The 20,255-nt window shown below is 34.5% G+C and overlaps 1 protein-coding gene and 2 pseudogenes across 2 annotated transcripts; 1 reads left to right on the plus strand and 2 right to left on the minus strand.

Annotated features, from left to right (window-relative positions):
- Positions 1-5,184: 5,184 nt before the first annotated feature.
- On the minus strand, positions 5,185-6,736 carry LOC104789032 (putative F-box protein At2g33200 pseudogene; annotated as a pseudogene). Its single transcript, XR_015598064.1, has one exon. The product of XR_015598064.1 is annotated as a putative F-box protein At2g33200 pseudogene (transcript).
- A 5,639-nt stretch (positions 6,737-12,375) lies between these two features.
- LOC104789033 (putative F-box protein At2g33200 pseudogene) lies at positions 12,376-14,512 on the minus strand (annotated as a pseudogene).
- Positions 14,513-14,790: 278 nt separating this feature from the next.
- Positions 14,791-15,777, plus strand: LOC147943413 (uncharacterized). The gene has a single exon (XM_087512232.1). It carries the CDS (start codon positions 14,791-14,793, stop codon positions 15,775-15,777), a length of 987 nt encoding a protein of 328 aa, XP_087368358.1.
- Positions 15,778-20,255: the final 4,478 nt, after the last annotated feature.

Here is a 20,255-nt window from a genome sequence, read left to right on the forward strand (position 1 = left end):
GCAATATTTTATTTTTGAATTATTTGGGATTCATACATTACCATACTTATAATTTTCTGTTGTTTCTTTAATTTTGCCAAATTATTTTTCTTCTAATTTCTCAACCATTATTGGTTGGTCATTCTTTTTTTTTGCAAACATAATTGTTACAATTATTCATTCAATCCTAAATGGAGATAACGAGTAGAAGCTCATCAACCTAATGGATGGATAAAATAAGCTAACAAAACACAAGCTTACAACAAACATAGATATATAGATTGGAAAACATAAATTGTTGTTGATAGATCCATAAGAGCTCAAAGACTCTAACACCCTGGTTTGTAGAAAGGTTTAAAAAATTGATTTGACCACATATGTCACCAAAATGTACTTATTTTTTCGGTCAAGGGTCCTGAGAGAACTTCATGTTGGGTGACCTTCCTGGAAGTGATTATCGGAACTGTGCGAGTGAGGACAAAACACAGGAAAATATCATTTGTTGATTTTTAGGGTCGGTAAACAAGTTTTTAAAGCCTCCTAGACGTAACAAACCAGCCATCAAATATGGGTGGGTCCACCGACCAAGAATAAATGTAGGACCCACTTAGGAAGGCGGACCCATGGTCTGAGAGTGGACATGAGCTCACTAAACAAGGTGGCGGTTGAGGCGTTACAGAGACAGATGCTACATCATGGTGTGTCAAAGACACTTCCACAAATGCATCGGGAAATTTAACATTAGTTACTATCAAAAAAATTTGTGACGTTAAAAAAAGGTTTTTATTTTCATTGGTTGTTGGAGTAAGCCATTTTGAGATAGCAAAAAGATGTGAACATTTTCTCTCCACATAGGAGGAGAGCAGAGTCGAGGTTTTCTCTATGGTGGAAAAGGTTGGACACAAGGTTATCTCCCCAAAGGAGGAAGGTGGAGGAGGTTGGACGCAAGGTTATCTCTCCAAGGAAGGAAGGCGGAGCTAAGGTTCTCTCCATGGTAGAGGAGGTTGGACGCAAGGTTCTCTCCATAAGGGATGAGGACGGAGCCGAGGTTTTCTCCATGGTGGTCATGCATTATTGTGATGATACTTTAATGATTAATATATTATGTAATATATTGCGAATGAGGACAAAACACAGGAAAAGATCATTTGTTGATTTTTAGGGTCGGTAAACAAGTTTTTAAAGCCAACCAGATTTAACAAACCGGCAATCAAATATGGGTGGGTCCACGGGCCAGGAATAGATTTAGGACCCGATTAGGAAGGTGGGCCCATGGACTGAGAGTGGACATGGACTCACTAAGCAAGGTGGCGGTTGAGGCATTACAGAGACAGAGGCTACATCATGGTGTGTCAAAGACACTTCCACAAATGCATCGGGAAATTTAACTTTAGTTACTATCAAAAAAATTTGTGACGTTAGAAAAATGTTTTTCCTTTCATTGGTTGTCGGAGCAAGCCATTTTGAGATAGCAAAAAGACGTAAACATTTTCTCTCCACACAGGAGGAGGGCAGAGCCAAGGTTTTCTCTATGGTGGAGAAGGTTGGACACAAGGTTATCTCCCCAAGGGAGGAAGGTGGAGGAGGTTGGACGCAAGGTTATCTCCCCAAGGAAGGAAGGCGGAGCCAAGGTTCTCTCCATGGTAGAGGAGGTTGGATGCAAGGTTCTCTCCATAAGGGATGAGGACGGAGCCGAGGTTTTCTCCATGGTGGTCATGCATTATTGTGATGATACATCACTGATTAGTATATTATGTAATATATTTTTTATTCAAAATCTTTTTTGAGCCAACACTTTTAGTAATTAAAAAACTATGCAGAAGTGAAAGTAAAATAGTTAGCTTAATGTGTTCATATAGACATTTTCTAGGTGGTAATAAAGAATATATTTGTAATATATATTATATTTAGGTGTAAAAAAATATACTTTTAATAGTAACATACATAAAAGATTTGTAAATAAATATAAATCAGTGTATTATAACAGAAATAAAATTTATAAATAACATACAACAAATTTTAATATATATTTGTTTAATTTAATTTAATTTATAAAACTTTAAAGCCGCACATCGGACAGGTCCTCATCTAGTATTTGTATAATTGTATGTTGGGTGGGATTGGGATTTTAATTTTACAACAAAAATAAATAAATAAAAATAGTCTAGCAAAAAAAACCATCGCCGAGTATCCAATAAGATAATTGTTGAAAGACATATGGCGGGAGGGCTGTTTGAGCTTGGCGTGCGGCTTGATCGCTTGAGATATTCATTCCATTTCAAAATATGCATAATACAATTGAACATTACTTGCACTGCCCTTTTATAATTGGTTATTGCATTATTAGCATCTCTTTAACTTTTGATAGATTAATCCTATCCCTTTTGGTGACATAAAATACGAACTCAAATGACATTCGTAGAATTTCTCATATAATATTGGATATCTAAACCATAAACACTAAAAGTTAAAAAAAAATTAATTCGCTCAGAAGATTGAAATTATATCTTAAAATTATTCTAGTATCAAATAGTCTAATCTTAATTTTGTACTTTAAATGATGATAGGTATCACAAATAAACTGTAAAAAAATATGTCTTTCTTATATATTTTAATATGTAGTGATATAATTAAATATAATGAAAATAAATAATGGTGTATTTGGTTTTGAATGAATAATAATATGTAATGATACACTTAATTCTAATTTAAATAGATAATATAAACATTGACATTGAAGACTGTTGAAGTTGAACCTTGACACATCATTACATATCATTACATTTTAAAAATAATAAAATTTATAGTTTAATATGTAATGATACAATTAATTCTAATAAAAATATGCCTCTCTCTTAATGTTGAAAGATGATTTTCAAACAACGGTTGCCTGAGAGAACGAACGTACAAGCGCTGTTTGAAAATCATTTTCAGACACACATGATCTCAATATGTTGGTCAGACTAGTGCTAGAACCCAGATCATTAATAATTTCATCCTCGTTATCAGAAGAAACATTGCCTTATTTTCCTGAATGTTTAACCGATTGGAAAGGATAATGGACTACCGAATGAAACATCCCAAGACATGGAAAGATCTAAACATCATTGCAAAAAGAGGTTATATGGATTTTGCTTTCATTTTAGTAATTTATGAATGAACTAGATAGTCATGCGAAAATGTTTGCGTAAAATTTACTGTAATTTGTTAGTTATAAAATAATAGTAGAAGTTTTATTTGATTTACTCTATACATTTTATAATCTTTTACATTTAATTTACTTAGTTTCATACTTTGATTTCAACCCGTCTTCAATACATGATACAATGACTAAACCCGTAAATTATGTAAATTTTGTAAAATCTAGAATATAAAACAAAATCCGTTAAACCTGGGCATTAGGGTTTGCATCGGGTATTTTGGATTTTTAGATAAAAAAATAAAGATGATTTGTTTAGCTTGATTATCTTACTGTGCAATGATAAATCAATATTTTTTTGAATTTGCATGATAATGTTTTTTGTATAGCGATCAAATTTTTATTATACATATGTAATTTAAAATTAAAAATAATAAGAAAACAAATAAGGAAGGAAGCAATACATAAAACAAAGAAATAAAATTGAAAACACAATATAAGATATATCCAACAAAAAGTATAATTAAACACTTACAATGAGTTTTCAACCCATGCTAAAATATAAACAAAACAAAGAAAATATTTAGAATTTGTGATATGGTGGAGGAGGATATAGAAATGGTTATTTATAAGATTTGAAGTGATAGGAGTTTATATTTTTAAAATAATTTAATTAGAGGAGTTACAATTATAATTGATAGTGTGTTTAATTGAAAATGAATGGAGGGAAACAATAGTCAATTCACAATTTATGTAATTTAAGTTACAATTTAGTAGTAAATAGTAAATTTAAAGTAGAAGTTTATGTTTATGATTAGATGTGTTGAATTTTAAGTTTAATTAAAAAAGAAATATTAAAGAGGAAATTGACCAATAAGTAGTGAGTGAAACCTTACTTTTATGTATATGATTAAATTAATTAAAATGGAATGACATTTTTAATAATATATCACATGATAGTAGGATTAAACTTCTACAACATTGTTTAAACAAGTATATAGAGATATTTAAAGCTGAGTGTAAGTCTTAATTTGTTTCTCTTAATAGTTGCTCGTGGAGAGACTCCTACTTCCTTTCTTTTCTGGTGATCTTCTGTATATTTCTCTTCTTTATGTTTAAGCTTGTAAAATATTCTCTGGTCCGGCCGACAAGGTTTGAGTACTAGTCCATGATCCCAATTCGGCCTGCGACTTTAACCCGACCCGACCCGATTCGATCCGACCCGACCCGAAAATTTCGGGTTTCGGTTCAACCAAATTTAGGGTTTGGTTTTATTCGGAGGGATTGAAAATCTAGTTCGGTACCCGACCCGAAACCCGATTTGTTTTATTTTTTAATAAAAACAAAAAAATTATACGTAATTTAACCGGTTTAAACTGGATTTGTACGGATTTCAATCGATTTTAAGATTTAAACCGGATAAACCCAAGACCAATTCTCATCCGACCCGACCCGACCCGAAACGATTTTTTGTTCGGTTATGTTCAGTGGATTTTTTGAAAACCCACCGACCCGACCCGACCCGTATACCCGAACTCGCAGGGCTAATCCCAATGGTTACGTTATTCTCATCGAATGAAATTAAAGCCGTAGTGGGAAACAGTCGGTCCAAATCAATTCTACTAAAAATACTACTACTTTTTCAACAAATGTTTGTAAATGTGATCAACGTTAAATTTTTCTTTCGTTTATGGGGATAAACTGAAAGCTGTAATATTACAATTAAAGAGATAACCTAAATGTACTTACTAAATGGTTTCAGCTCTTGATCTAACAGATGCTTTAAATGAGAGAGATTAAGTTACAAAATCCTTATACCAATTAGGTAAGTGAATGCCATATTGGCTTAGTGATGAGTTTGGGTTTTTTCTTATGGTTTTTCTATACAGTGTGGAAGTTGATTCCTCCTATTGTGAGACAGCCTAGAGTTCATGAACAACCTCATCCAACAGCAGCAGAAGTGGACAGATATATAGATGAAGTGAAAATGATCTGATCACATTATTGCTAGAAGTTTTGAAGTTAAATTCAGAATCATTGAGGTCATTGATTATTTATAAACTTGGTTATTATCAAGTTCATTCATTAAACATAATCCAATGTACATCCTATGATGAAGTCAGAGCAAAAGAAAAAGGTTCTTGAGTTGTTCAAATAGATTAGATTCTCTGATTCTTGAAACTGTGCTTAATCGCAAATGTGGATGTATGTAAACAGAACATGAAAGAGTAAGAGGGAAGAAAATACTAGAAAAGAGAAAGGAATGAATCCGAGGTTAATCATATTTTCTTATCAGATCCTGGAACAAATCAGCGAACGTTGGACAAAGCAAAAAGCGAACCGAGACCAGCTTATTTTGGTCTTAGCAAGATCATAAACACCGGTACTACTTTGAAAGGTTGGATTAGACACAGGCGGCCAAACATCAGCAGAAACGAAATAGATAGAATTGTTGCTGTTGATGAACCCATTACCAAAAGCCAACAACATCTCATCTAAAGAATATACTCTTTCCCATTCGGTTCCTTCAACGTCCTTTAAGCATATCCAGGAAAAAACCACCGCGGAATCTCCGAGTAAGCATCACCTATTTGTTCAGACCATGTGACTGTACTTGTCGCAAGATGGAACACACCGCAATGTTTTTGATCTAGCCAAAGATCATCTCCAACGAAAAAGATGGAACCACCATCATCGACAGATGTTCTTACAGTGACTCCATGACCAAAAATCAACATCTCATCTCCAAGAGAGTCTACTCTTTCCCATTTCCCACTCTCAAAATCCATCTTAAAGATTTGAAACACATACTTTTCTTTGCACACTTTAGAGCTCTGAATGACCATAACCTCTCCCTTGTTCGTGACCAGTAATCTCCTTTTCCAAATGCTTTCTGTTCGTGCCATCTCGAAGGTGAACCGATGATTAAGATACGGGTTTTCGAGGGACTCTCTCGGGAAATCTCCAGAGAAATCAAGAATCTTGATGTAGTTATCAAGAGTAAACACATAAAGCTTGTTATCCTTAAACGCCACATCTTTACACTTTGTGCCTTGAAGATTCTTTCGCCATGCTTCATCGCCTTTCTTGAACATGAACAAGAAGTTTCGTTTGCAAGCCCAAGCGACTACATAATCCCTTGTTCTCTCGTTAATCCACACAACAGCTAATCCTGATACCATGTCCCCACGATCGAAGTAGTACTCCCACTCCTCTAAGTAGTCATCATCTTGTTCAATCCCAAAAAACGATAACTCTAGAGGCGGGAGGTGAATCTTGTCCCGAGTAAACACGTTCAAAAGATTGAAATTTAGACGAAGATCTGCCACCAGGAGCCAGTTGCTGGAGACAGCGATACAGTAGGTTTTGGTTGTGGAATAGTCTGACAAGTCGAGTTCGGGATGTTCGAATTCTCGGATCTTGTCGTCATCTTCGGGATCGTACAACAAACTAGAGTTCTTTCTCAATAGAATTCGCCATGGATACAGAGTTCGCTTACATGTTGCGGACACGACGTACCAGTTTAAGCAAACGGTCCTTGTTCGATGAAAATCCTTATTGTTTAAGATTTTGAAGATCGATCGCAAGAGATCCGGACAAAGATTTGACCAATCATGATTTTCAGAAATTGTCGTGGCACGTAAAAGAAAAAGAATTCATATGAATGTAAAATAATTTAGGGTTTGGTTTGGAGATACGAGAGAACTATTAGAGGATAAACATAACAAATTCTATGTTATCAAAATCATAGATTTTAAAGAATCCTAAGAAATTTAATGTTATTAAACTAGTGATTTTAAATTTGATTTTAAAAAACTTTATATTTTAGAGAATTTCTTAGTTAAGTCTAAATATAATGATTTCAAATAAGATTTGGATTTTTTCTACAATATAATAAAGGAACTTTGTCTGCGACTCCAAACAAAATCTCGATCCAGTCCAATCCGATTACCACTTGTCTCAATTTTGAACCAATTAGTTGGTCTCCCAGCTGCTCACAAGGAGTGATTCTTTCATTTGGGTGAGAAGAAGACCAAGTACTCGATCATCATCGGCGGTGAAAACTTTGGATGTGGACTGTCTCATGAACTTCGATTTGTTTTGGTGTGGTGGGGATCTAAAGTAGTGGTGGCTCAGTCTTACGCTATAATCTTTTTCAAAAACTTTGTGGCTACGGTGAGATTTATCCACTGGATTCAGAAGTTAGAGTTTGTGATGAGTCTAAAAAAAAGGGATGTTGCGACGCGATTGAGTTGAGGGAAGGTGATGAGTCTAAAACGACACTTTTTCTGGTCGTGGTTTTGATGATAGGCTACAATGATGATTTTGATTGGTTTTGAGGGACAATGGTGATTAGTTTTTAAAATGTCAATGTGTTTTGATTTCAGTACGATGAGTGCATTAAGGATTGTGACAAGGCAGTGGAAAGGGGTAGAGAGCTTAGTTCAGATTACAAGATGGTACCTAAAGCTTTGACTAGGAAAGGGACTACTTTGACCAAGATGGTGAATTGCTCGAAAGATTATGAACCTGCAATTGAAGCTTTTCAAAAAGCTCTTACAGAGCATCGAAACTCTGATACATTGGAGAGACTGAACAAGGCAGAACGAGCGAAGAAAGAGTGGGAGCAGAGAGAGTATTTCGATCCCAAGATCGGGAATGAAGAGCGTGAAAAAGGTGCTTGATTTTTGCACGTTTAAGATTCAAATCATGGTAGTTGCCAAAGAGCTCAGCTTTTTATCTTTTTATGAAAGCCATCATGAATTTAAAGGATCCTTCCTAAACATCATCACTCAATCCTTCATGAATAATTTTTGAATCTTTTTTTTTTTTTGTGGTGCTTTAATGTATCATAGATTACTCCAATATGATGAGTTTTATGCATTAATTGTTTTTCAAACATTATGAGGTTTATACAGGAAACATCTTTAAAAGATGTAATCTCATATGATATTTCAATCATTTTTTTATGAAAACGATCCTGAATTGCAAGGAGTCATTCCTGAGTATTGTTGTATCTTTCCTAAATTTTAAATAAATGTATTTCTAAATGATTTTCTTTTTGTTTTGCTTCAATGTGTCAAATATTAGTAGATTACTCCATTAGTAAGTGGTAATAACTTTTTTTTATGCACATCTTGATGTTAGAAAATCCAAAAAAAATTATGAAGGTCGTCTTGAAGTTCAAGTAAGCCTTCCTCAATTTCATAGAATCTTTCTTGAATTTCATAGAATTATTCCCAAATTTTTATAGAATCGTTCTTGAAGTTCAATCACTGCTAAAACTAAGTGCTAACACATAAACATATGACACAGTCATGACGCATAAACACAAAAGTACAAAAACAATCCAAAAATGTTTCACAAGCATCATACATGTCTAAAAACAGATAAAGTAAAACTGGATAAAAGAATATAATCCTATGAAATGTCAACACACTCTCTTTAAATATATCCAAATCACACTTGCATCTTGTTTCGTAAGTAGCTTGGAGAAATCTTCAATCCTAGTTTTTGCAATAAAAATTGAAATCTAGAAATATGTTTGAGGAAAGTCTTCCTGAATTCTCAACTGTGCTTCCTGAATTTCAAAAATACGAACAAACCTTTTATTTTCTTGAATTCTCAACAATCCTTCCTGCAAATTCATCAATGTGGACATCTGTATAAGCTTATATCTCAAAATATTAGTCCCAAATCTACCAATTTGAAACCTTACAAGAAAAACCAGAGTACCAATCAGAAAAAAGCATGCAAAAGAAATAACAGTTTGTAAATTATCTCTTCTCAGCATAGAGAGAGAGAGAGAGCTTCTCAGCATAGAGAGAGAGAGAGAGAGAGAGAGAGAGAGAGAACTGGAGATGCAGAGACCAGAGTAAAGCAGGAACGGTAGAGGAGAAGCCAATCCAAAATCGACGAGAGACGTCAACTTGAGAGCTACCAACCACGCCACTATATCAATTCACAACCTCATAATTTTCGAGTTGCGATCAAACAACAAAAGCACCAAACAAAAAGAAAATAAATGGACATCTACCACCACCATTGTGAGTCTCCGCCATATCTTTGACCCAATCTCGAATCTCACGGAGGATGAAAATTTCATATTTGTAATCGTCGATGAGATAAAAAGACAATTATATTTAATGATTAGATTTCCCAGAATTAAAGATTTATAATTTTGTGCTAGTTTTGGAACATTCAATAGTGTGTGCTAATATTGGAAGAAAAACTTAAAACTGTGCTATTTATGAGAATCTCCCTATAATAAAATCATAACAAGTTCTCTAAAATCATCCAAATCAAATCATTTAAATTTTAAAACATAATATTGAATCCATTAATATTTGTGTCTTTCGAATATTGAAACGGCTCTGCCATAGACTGCAACACACTTCAGATCATGACTATGAAACTGTATCCTTACAGATTGAGAACTGATGTTGGGTAAACAAGCACATGGCTGAGGTTAATAGATGAATGATTTGCCGCAGGAATATATATAATGATGTAACACAAAAATTATGATTCTTGAAAACTATAGAAATGCAAAAGTCACATATATACTATGATTCTTGAAAACTCTGCTTAACTAGTTAAGTCACATTAGTCACCAAAGAGTAATCTATATAATAATAACAAACCGAATAAATGCGACCAACAGTTGTGTTTTTTCAATCGTACATTTTAGATATTTTTTGAAAAATCGTGATGGATCATTAAAACGGTTATTTATGAAAAGTTACAACTGTTCACTGTAAAGTTGTATTGATTGGAACATTTGTATCTTTTGAAATCTATATATATTTGTCTGTTTGAACTGTTTTTATTTTTTTGTCATGACACAAAATCAACTAAAACTTCAATCTCAACAGTTTATTTATTTTTCTAAATTATTTTCTAGCATTCATTCTTTTAAAAATCAAGAAATTCCTCTAATTATTGATTTAACAAACAATTTTTGGAATGATGAATCTATCTCAAATAAATGCCACCAAAACTTGTGTTTTTTCAATCGTACTTTTTGGATAATTTTTCAAAAAAATCCTTAGAAATTTTAAATTGTGTGTTTTACACAAAGTTGCGATTGTTCATTGTAACGATTTTTTTGTAAAGTTGCAATTGTTCATTGTAGAGTTGTGTCTATTCGAATATTTGTATCTTTTGAAATATATATATTTGTCTTTTTGAACTGTTTTTTTTTTTTGCAATGACACGAAATAATATAAAATTTCAATCTCAACGACTTTTACAACTCTCTAAATTATTCTCTAGCATTCTTTCTTTTAAAAGTAAGAAATTTCTCCAATTCTTGATTTAACAAAATATTTTTGGAATGATGAATCTAATTTACAACTTTTAGTTAGTTTTATATAAAAAAAATTAATGAAAGTACCTATATATAATAGCAATCCGAATAAATGCCACCAAAAGTTGTGTTTTTTCAATCATACTTTTTGGATAACTTTCCAAAAAAATCTGTAGAAAATTTAAATTGTGTTTTACACAAAGTTGCGATTGTTCAGTGTAACGGCTTTTTTGTAAAGTTGCAACTATTCAATGTAGATTTGTGTCTATTCGAATATTCGTATCTTTTGAAATCTATATATATTTTTCTGTTTGAACTGTTTTCATTTTTTTTTTGCCATGACAACAAATAATATAAAGTTTCAATCTCAACGGTTTTTACAGCTCTCTAAATTATTCTCTAGCATTCATTCTTTTGAATGTAAAGAGATTCCTCCAATTCTTGATTTAACAAAAGATTTTTGGAATGATGAATCTAATTTACAACTTTTAGTTAATTTTATACCTAGAGTCTTTTTCCAAGAGTTAGATGGATTATATAATGATCTTTTGGATTTGACTTTTGAATATGGTAATAAAGATGCCTTCTATTTAGAAGCAGTTTGCAGGTATAATCAAGTGCAGACACAACAGTTGCAATTTTTTGTAGTACCTTTTTGTAAAAAAATGTTTTATTTGTTTTTTTATTCAAACGGTTGTATCTGTTCATTGTAGAGTTGTGTCTTTTCACTATATTTTATTTATAATTTTTCATCACAACTTTTCGTTCTAATAGGTGTGTCTATTTAAATAGTCATGCTTTTTGAACTCTCTTTATATTTGTCTCTTCATCACTAACTAACATGTTCGTTGAAACAAATTTTCCATTTTATGTTGAGTCTAGATAATTGAATATATTCTATAATCTAACTAAAATTTTAGAAATGATTATAGCAGTAGAAAAATTTTATACAACTTAATATTTAATTTACAGTTGTGTCTATTTATCTTAACTTTCCATTAAAAAAATATTTTAATATTTTTTTAAAAAAATAACAATCTGAATAAATGAGAACAACAGTTGCGACTTTTCGTAGTACATTTTTGTAAAAAGACTGATTTTATTTGTTCTTTTTAAAAAACTCAAACAATTGTATTTGTTCATTGTAGAGTTGTATCTTTTCACTATATTTTATTCATATTTTTTTATCACAATTTTTCGTTCTAATAGGTGTGTCTATTTAAATAGTCATATCTTTTGAACTCTCTATATATTTGACTCTTCATCAATAACTAACAAATCATTCTTCGTTGAAACAAATTTTTCATTTTATGTTAAATCTAAATAATTTGAAAATTATTTTTTATTTTTTATATCTAATATTCAATGTTATTCTATCATCTAACTAAAATTTTAGAAATGATTATAGTAATATAAAAATTTAATAAAACTTAATATAGAATTTACAGTTGTGTCTATTTATCGTAACTTTTTGTTAAAAACTATTTTAACATTTAAAATTTATTTTATTTTGTTCTTTTGAGTTGTGTATTTTAATTTTAATTATCCGTTGATACTGTTTCACTCATTATTAAATATATTTTTAATTATAGTTATTTAATAGAAAATTACACTACTCATTATAACCATTAGTTTAATATTTTCAGTAAGAATTACTTTGTCATAATAATTTTTTTTTTAAATTGTAGCTCTTTACCATAATTTTTCATAAAAATATTTTATATTTATAATACTTTAAACAATATGTTTTGCAAATTTGCGTCTATTCTAAATAATATTTGTGTCTATTATGTTACATTCAAATAATTTCATAATGTATAATTCTAAATTTTAAATTTAAATTACTTTTTTTCTAAAATACTTCCTCTCGCGGAGGGTCTGAGTCCTAGTGAAATAAATAAATAGAAATAAAATTGGAAACTAAAAAGGAACCGCGGTTGATACATTCTTAACAGATCCCTGGAACAATCCAGCGATAGCGAATGTTGTACACGTAATAATAAAGTTGAGGTAGAGTCCATATTATTTTGGTTGTTGAAAGATCAAAGGCACCGGTATATATTTGAAGGTCATTATTGGCCGCCTCCGGCCAAACATCATCAGGAACGAAATAGATGACTCCTCCAAGAATCTCTTCTTTACCAAAAACCAATATCTCATTGCCCAGAGAATCTACTCGTTCCCATTCCTGGCCGGCTTGAAGATTCAACTTAAAGATGTAGAACAAAATTTTCTCTTGGTACTCAAGGACTCCTTTTAAGCTCAGAATGATTAGAACATCTCCTGAAGTCGTGATCGCTAATCTCCTCTTCCAAATGTATTCCCACGGTTTCGGATCATAGTAAAAAGGATGATTCAAATAAGGGTTTTCTTCGATGATCTCTACCGGGATATCACCAGAGTAATCAAGAATCTTGATGAGATGGTCAGAGGTATAAACACAGAGCTTTTGATCCTTGTAAGCCATATGTAAACACTTTGTTCCTTCAAGGTGCCACCAAGAATCATCTCCTTTCTTGTATGAGAACAAGTACTGATCATTGTAAATCCAACAAACGACAAAATCTTTTGTCTTCTCATCGATCCACAAAACAGCCGTCTCGATATACCTGTTGATGATCGTCTCACGATTTAACCAAGAGTGTTCGAGGAATAACCCACCACCGTCTTTTCTTTGGAATCTCACTTGACCTCGGAGTGATAGAGACGGAAGATAGATTCTCTCGCAGGTAAACACGTTCAAGACGTAGAAATCGAGACTCGGATTCATCATCAGTATCCAATTACCATGACTCGCGAGGCTACGGCTCTCGGACAATTTGTCTCCGAGATATGATCTTGTCATGTAAGTCTTTTCTTCTCGAGGATCGAACAGCTTACAAGAATTTGTGTCAGACAACTTAGTGAACAGACCCTTGAAAGGATTCAAGACGGAAGATTTTTCCGGGAAAAGTATCATCCATGGATACCTATTCCATGATGCTGCAACGCATGATTTCGAAGCAGAGTACCACTTTGAACAAACGGTTCTTGCTCGATGAAAATCTGAACAGCTTAAGCATTCGAAAATCAATTGCATGGCATCGGAACACATCTCCGAATGGCGGACCCAGGAATTTTTTTTATCCAGGTCAAAACATTAAAAAAAAAATTTACACTTAATATAAATATAATACATTTTACAATGTTATAAAAAAGTCCTACAAAAGTTTTATCACGTTTTTATTTATAATAGTTTTGAATACATCTTTGTCCACAAAGTTCAGAACTACTTTAAGCATCATATCTTTCAGTGTTTTTTTTTTTTTGTAGAATGTGGTTTAGTTTAAGCCTAAAATTAAATATAATTTTTTAAAAAAATTAACTTTAGAAAAAGTTGATTGGGCAGGTTAAAGTAAATTAGGCTGGACTCATAAAACTAGTTAAAGCAAAATCTAAAACTTGTGAAGAATTTTTTTTTCCCAAAATTTGGGCAGGTCAGCTGACCTCCCATCACTACATGTCCGCCATTGAGTCTCCGACCAGTCGACGTCTCCTGGAGATGTCATCTCTTCCTCTCTCTGATTCTCTAACTCTTAGGTTCCTTGTCTACCAAGTTAGGTTAAGCAAATTAAAAGAGGACTCCGAAATTGGATTAAGCCTATACTTTTTTATCGGATCTAATAAATTAATAATGTTGGGATCTATATACTTTTTTAATTTTGTAGTGATATTAATTAATATTTATTATTTTACAGTGTAAATTAATAATTAATTTACGGTGGTATCTTTAATTGCTAAAATTCTTTTGAAAATTTAAATTCGGATAATTTTACAAAAATAATATTTGTCTTTTATATATCATAAATGTTATAGTTTGAAATGAATTTTTAAAATTTGGAAAAAAAATTTGTTAATAAATTACAAATGTTATAAATAAACTCACTTATACATAGATTAATTACCTCAATTGTTATATTTTCACATCCTATAAAACTAACAAAATGAGTATGATGCATATTTAGAAATTGTTCGATGAAAATCCTTATTGTTTAAGATTTTGAAGATCGATCGCAAGAGATCCGGACAAAGATTTGACCAATCATGATTTTCAGAAATTGTCGTGGCACGTAAAAGAAAAAGAATTCATATGAATGTAAAATAATTTAGGGTTTGGTTTGGAGAGACGAAAGAACTATTAGAGGATAAACATAACAAATTAAATTCCATGTTATTAAATCATATATTTTAAAGAATCCTAAGAAATTTAATGTTATTAAACTAGTGATTTAAAAAATGTCCGCTCAAGGATGAGATAGTAACTACTCCGGTATGGGTTCGGTTGTCGGATATTCCGTTTAGTTACTATCACAAAAATGTCCTCATGAGCATTGCACGGGGTTTGGGAAGACCAATCAAGGTGGATGTGACGACGTTGCAGTTTGAGAGGGCTCGTTTTGCCCGTGTGTGTGTCGAGGTGAATCTTAAGAGGCCATTAAAGGGAACGGTGCTAATCAATGGAGAGAGATATTTTGTCTCGTATGAAGGGCTATCCGCTATTTGTTCTCAATGTGGTCTCTATGGGCACCTGGTTCACGCATGTCCCCGGGGAAGGACAACGGAGCCGGTGGTGGCACCGGGAGCTACTGTGGGAACAGAAGTTAGTGTACCTAAGGATGGAGGGGATGGGTTCACGGTGGTTCGGCGGCAGGGGACACGGTCGGAGCAAGTGAATAAGGCGGTGATGTTCACGGCGGGGGGCTCACGCCCGGTTTTGGAAAGTAGGACCAAGGGAATCCCGGAAAATCAACAAATGGCGAATATTACGGTATCTAATCCTTTTGGAAGTTTGGGAGATGAGAATATCTCTGCGGATATGACTGAGGTCGGGATTTCAGGGGATGCAAATAAGGAAAATGTGTATTATGGGAATGATACACGTAAGGAAGGGAGTCTGGTTTTGGCAAGGGGTGGCAAACCAGTGGGCTTTGCTGAGAAAGGGAAATTAGGCCCAAAAGGTGGTGTGAAGGAAAAACGGGCCTCAGGAAGGAAGAAATTGGATCCACGTGTAGCTACAGGTAAGCAGGCTAATACTAACAGGCCTGCTAGGGGGTTAGTATTCGGCCCAACAAAAGGGGAAGTAGAGCTGTCTGAATCGGGGAAGAGGTTACGAATGGAGAGCAGTGTTATGGGGAGATCGGGAGAAGACCTTAATCGAGCTCTGGTGGAGATTCCGGTGGTCGTGGATCCGGGACCAAATGATGCGAGAGGATTGGCGGGTACACAACTGTTGGCGACGGAGCTCAATGGTATGGAGATTGTGGATAGAGCAGGATTGCCAGCGGAGGCGGAGATCCCTCTGGCTGTCTAAAGTTGGTCCCCGGTGGTTCGCTACCTGTATTGTAAGTTAATGATGAATGTATTGCTATGGAATTGCCGGGGGGCAAATAAACCTAACTTCCGGAGATCGATCCGGTATATGATGAAGAAGTTTCATACAGATATGTTAGCATTGTTTGAAACACATGCGAGTGGGGATCGAGCTAGTAGTATCTGTTATGGCTTGGGGTTTGCTAATTCGTTTCGGGTAGAAGCAGTAGGGCAGAGTGGTGGACTATGGTTGCTATGGCGATCGGAGGTGGGTGAAGTGAGCATTGTAGAGTCTTCAGATCAATTCATTCATGCAAAAGTTACGAATGGAGAGATGGTAGTTCATGTGGTGGCTGTGTATGCGGCTCCCACACCTAATCGTAGAAGTGGGCTGTGGGCAAAGCTGGCGGAGGTGGTACGTGGAGTCAATGAACCTTTGCTCATAGGGGGTGACTTCAATACTATCGTCAGGCTAGATGAGAGAATAGGGGGAAATGGTCGCTTGTCCTCTGATTCTATTGAGTTTGGTGATTGGATTAATGATGCATCACTCATTGACATGGGGTTTAAGGGCAGTAAGTTCACCTGGAGGCGAGGGCGTGTGGTGAATACTTACATTTCTAAGCGGTTGGACAGGGTCTTGTGCTGTCCCCAAGCGCGTTTACAATGGCATGAGGTAGTGGTCACGCATCTTCCATTCATGGCTTCTGATCATACGCCTTTATATGTTCAGTTACAACCTGAAGTTTGCGGGAATCCACAGCGAAGACCTTTTCGCTTTGAGGCTGCTTGGATGAAGCATAATGGTTTTCAAGAGCTGTTGTCTAATTCGTGGGATAGCACCGTCTCTACTCCGGTTGCTTTGGACAGGTTAAGAGTTAAACTTAAGCAGTGGAACAGAGAGGTGTTTGGAGACATTCAAAAAAGAAAGGAGGGGTTGTTCAACAAGATTAAGATGGTCCAAGATCAGTTAGAGGGTCGGCAATCAGATGCTTTGTTACAAAGGGAACAAGATCTATTATAGGAGCTTGAGGTTGTGTTGGAACAGGAGGAGATGGTGTGGTATCAAAAATCTCGAGAGAAAGTCATCACTCTGGGGGATCGAAATACCAAGTTTTTCCACACATCAACTATAATTCGGAGACGACAGAACCGCATTGATATGTTGAGGGATGAGGAAGGTCGGTGGGTGTCAGATATGCAGGATCTGGAGAGTTTAGCTCACTACAAGAAAACAAGGCGATTACTGATGGAAATTACTAACGGCACTAATCTGTCGGTAATTACCGACGGCTTACTGACGAATATCTGACAGGAGATTAGTTTGTCGGTTGTTCGTCAGAAATTTACTGACGGACAAAATCCGTCGGTAATCCGTTAGTTTTTCTGACGGATTACTGACGGATATATAATTTTCTTTGCGTGTGTCAAATTTGAGTCGGTGATTTTTGATCTGTCGGTAATCTGTCAGAAATAACCAATGGAAAACTGACGGATATTAACTTTTCGTCGGGTGTGTCAAAATTTGGTCTGTTTTTTTGGATCCGTCGGTAATAACCGACGGATTACTGACGGTTTATATGTGGATAATGTAAAATCTTTCTAACTTAGCTCCATAATGCATTATTTTATAAGCAATGTATAAAAGATGAGTTTTCAATGCCTAACTAATCTTGTTTTAAACAACATTCTTCAAAATTTGTGTTTTTATAAAAAAATAAGTTGTTTACTTAAAAGATTTATGGTGTGGTATTACATATTATGGGGATTATGGGTAAGTATTTGCCATTTGTCTTTGAAATTATTTTTTCTCTCTAATTTAATCATATAGATGTTTATTTTCACAAATGATTTCGTGGTTAGTATATAATACATATTATATACATATTTGTCAATAAAAATTATGAAATTAAGAGTTTTAATCTTAAATCTGTCAGTAATCTGTCAGTAATCCGACAAATATAATATTGACAAAATTTTGGTATCTGTCGGTAATCTGTCGGAAATAACTGACGGAAAACCGACGGATATCAAATTTTTTGCCCGCGAGCTAAATAAAGTCAAATTTTTGGGACGCGGGAAATGAAAAAATTAAGACATCCGTCAGTTATTCCGTCAGTACCGTCGATATTACCAAAGCACTTCATCTTCTTCTCCCCATATTGTTTTTATTTTTCCAAAAATCTTTCTCAAATTGTCTCTCCATGGCTGACCTCCATAGATTACTTCCTTCCAATATGGCTAGTCTCTCCTACCACTCTCTCCAACTTCTTATAAGATAAGTTCTCTTTTTATGTGTTTAAAAATTTTGCTTAGTTCTCTTAGATTTCTTAGGAATAAGATAGATTTGTTAGGTTTGATAGTTTGTTCTATTTGGGTGTTATTGATTTGATGAATTGGTTTGTAAGAGATGTGTGTTAGATTTGTTAGAATTGGGTTTTATTGGATCTGATGATTTGGTTTTGATTAATTGGATTTGATGAATTTGTTTAGTTTTTTTAGGGATGGGTATAAGATTTTTATACATTTTATAATTTTTGATATATTTTGTTTGTTTTTTACAATGGTTTCTAATATTGTTAGTATTTATTTTATACATTTTATTTATTTTCAGTTAAGTATATATTGTATATTATGAATTTTTAATATTGTTAAGTATATATTGTTATTTTTTGGAACATTTTTTAGTGTTTTTTAACAATTTCTTGTTTTGAGTTTTTAGAATATATTTTCTCAAAGTTTTAAACTTCTGAATTTAAATATTTAAGCATTTAGATAATAAATATTTTTAGTATTTAATTAAAATTGTATAATTATGCTAATTTTATTTTTCTAAAATTTTAATTTTTTTTAATATTATATATATAATCCGTCGGTAATTCCGTCGGTATAATGAGAAATTTACGAATCGTTAGCCGTCAGAAATTCGTCAGTAAAACGACTGTCAGAAATCCGTTGGTAGAATTTCTGTCAGAAATCCGTCGGTTAAACTTTTGTCGGAAATCCGTCAGTAATTTCTGACGGATTTCTGACAGAATAATTTTTCCGACAATCTAGATCCGACGGATGTTTCTGTCGGTTTTTGGTCGGTAATGCGTATTTCCGACGGCTATCTGACAGATATGCCTGTCAGATCTAAGCTGTTTTCTTGTAGTGGCTACTGCTTTTTACAAGCGGCTTTATTCGATGGATGATGTTGAGCAGGAGGTGAGCAGTTTACCACCAACAGGGTTTCTTCAGTTATCACACGCAGAAACTTTAGCTTTGAATAAGCCGTTTACAGCTGCTGAGATTGAGTGGTCGGTGAGAAGCATGGGGAGATATAAGGCGCCGGGCCTGATGGATATCAACCGGTCTTCTATCAGCAATGCTGGGAGGTTGTTGGTCCATCGCTTATTCGGTTCGTGTTAGATTTTTTTGAAACAGGCGTGTTGCCTAAAGAAACTAATGATGCTTTAGTGGTGTTGATTGCTAAAGTGCTTAAGTCGGAGAGGATGTCTCAGTTTCGACCTATAAGTTTGTGCAATGTCTTGTTCAAGACTATTACTAAAACAATGGTGATGCGGCTGCAGAAGGTGATGCCTAAGCTAATTGGTCCAGCGCAAGCGAGCTTTATACCGGGTAGGCTAAGTACAGACAACATTGTGGTGGTTCAGGAAGCGATACACTCTATGAGACGCAAGAAGGGGCGTAAAGGATGGATGCTACTTAAGCTTGATCTTGAGAAAGCTTATGATCGCATAAGGTGGGACTATCTGGAGGACACTCTCATGGTGGCTGGTTTGTCAGAAAATTGGCGGAGGTGGATCATGCAGTGTGTGACTGGCCCATCGATGACAGTACTTTGGAATGGGGAGAAGACTGAGCCATTTACACCAGCTAGGGGGTTGCGTCAGGGTGACCCTTTGTCCCCATATTTGTTTGTGATGTGTCTTGAACGTTTATGTCATCTCATTGAAATGGCGGTGGACTCAAAGGATTGGAAGCCCATTAGTATATCTCGAGGGGGGCCTAAATTGTCTCACATTTGTTTTGCGGATGACCTCATCCTTTTTGCTGAAGCTTCGGTGGCTCAAGTACGGGTTATTCGAAAAGTTTTGGAACCGTTTTGTGCGGCATCGGGTCAGAAGGTGAGCTTGGAGAAGTCGAAGATCTTCTTCTCCAATAATGTGAGCCGAGATTTGGAGAAATTAATCAGTGATGAAAGTGGAATCAAGTCAACAAGGGATCTGGGCAAATATCTTGGAATGCCAGTTCTCCATAAAAGACTTAATAAGGAGACGTTTGGGGAGATACTCCAAAGGGTTTCGTCAAAGCTTTCAGGTTGGAAGGGACACTTCCTGAGCTTTGCAGGAAGGTTAACCTTAACTAAGGCGGTACTGTCGTCGATCCCGGTCCATTCCATGAGCACCATCTACTTACCACGGTCCACACTGGCAAAGCTAGATCAATTATCGAGAACCTTTCTGTGGGGTGGTA

The sequence above is a fragment of the Camelina sativa genome, chromosome 5 (assembly GCF_030686135.1).
Source record: "Camelina sativa cultivar CO46 ecotype springtype chromosome 5, ASM3068613v1".
Classification (NCBI taxonomy): Eukaryota; Viridiplantae; Streptophyta; class Magnoliopsida; order Brassicales; family Brassicaceae; genus Camelina; species Camelina sativa.

Coding starts and splice junctions, on each gene's coding strand:
- LOC147943413 (XM_087512232.1), top strand. CDS start 14,791: ATGAGCATTGCACGGGGTTTGGGAAGACCAATCAAGGTGGATGTGACG.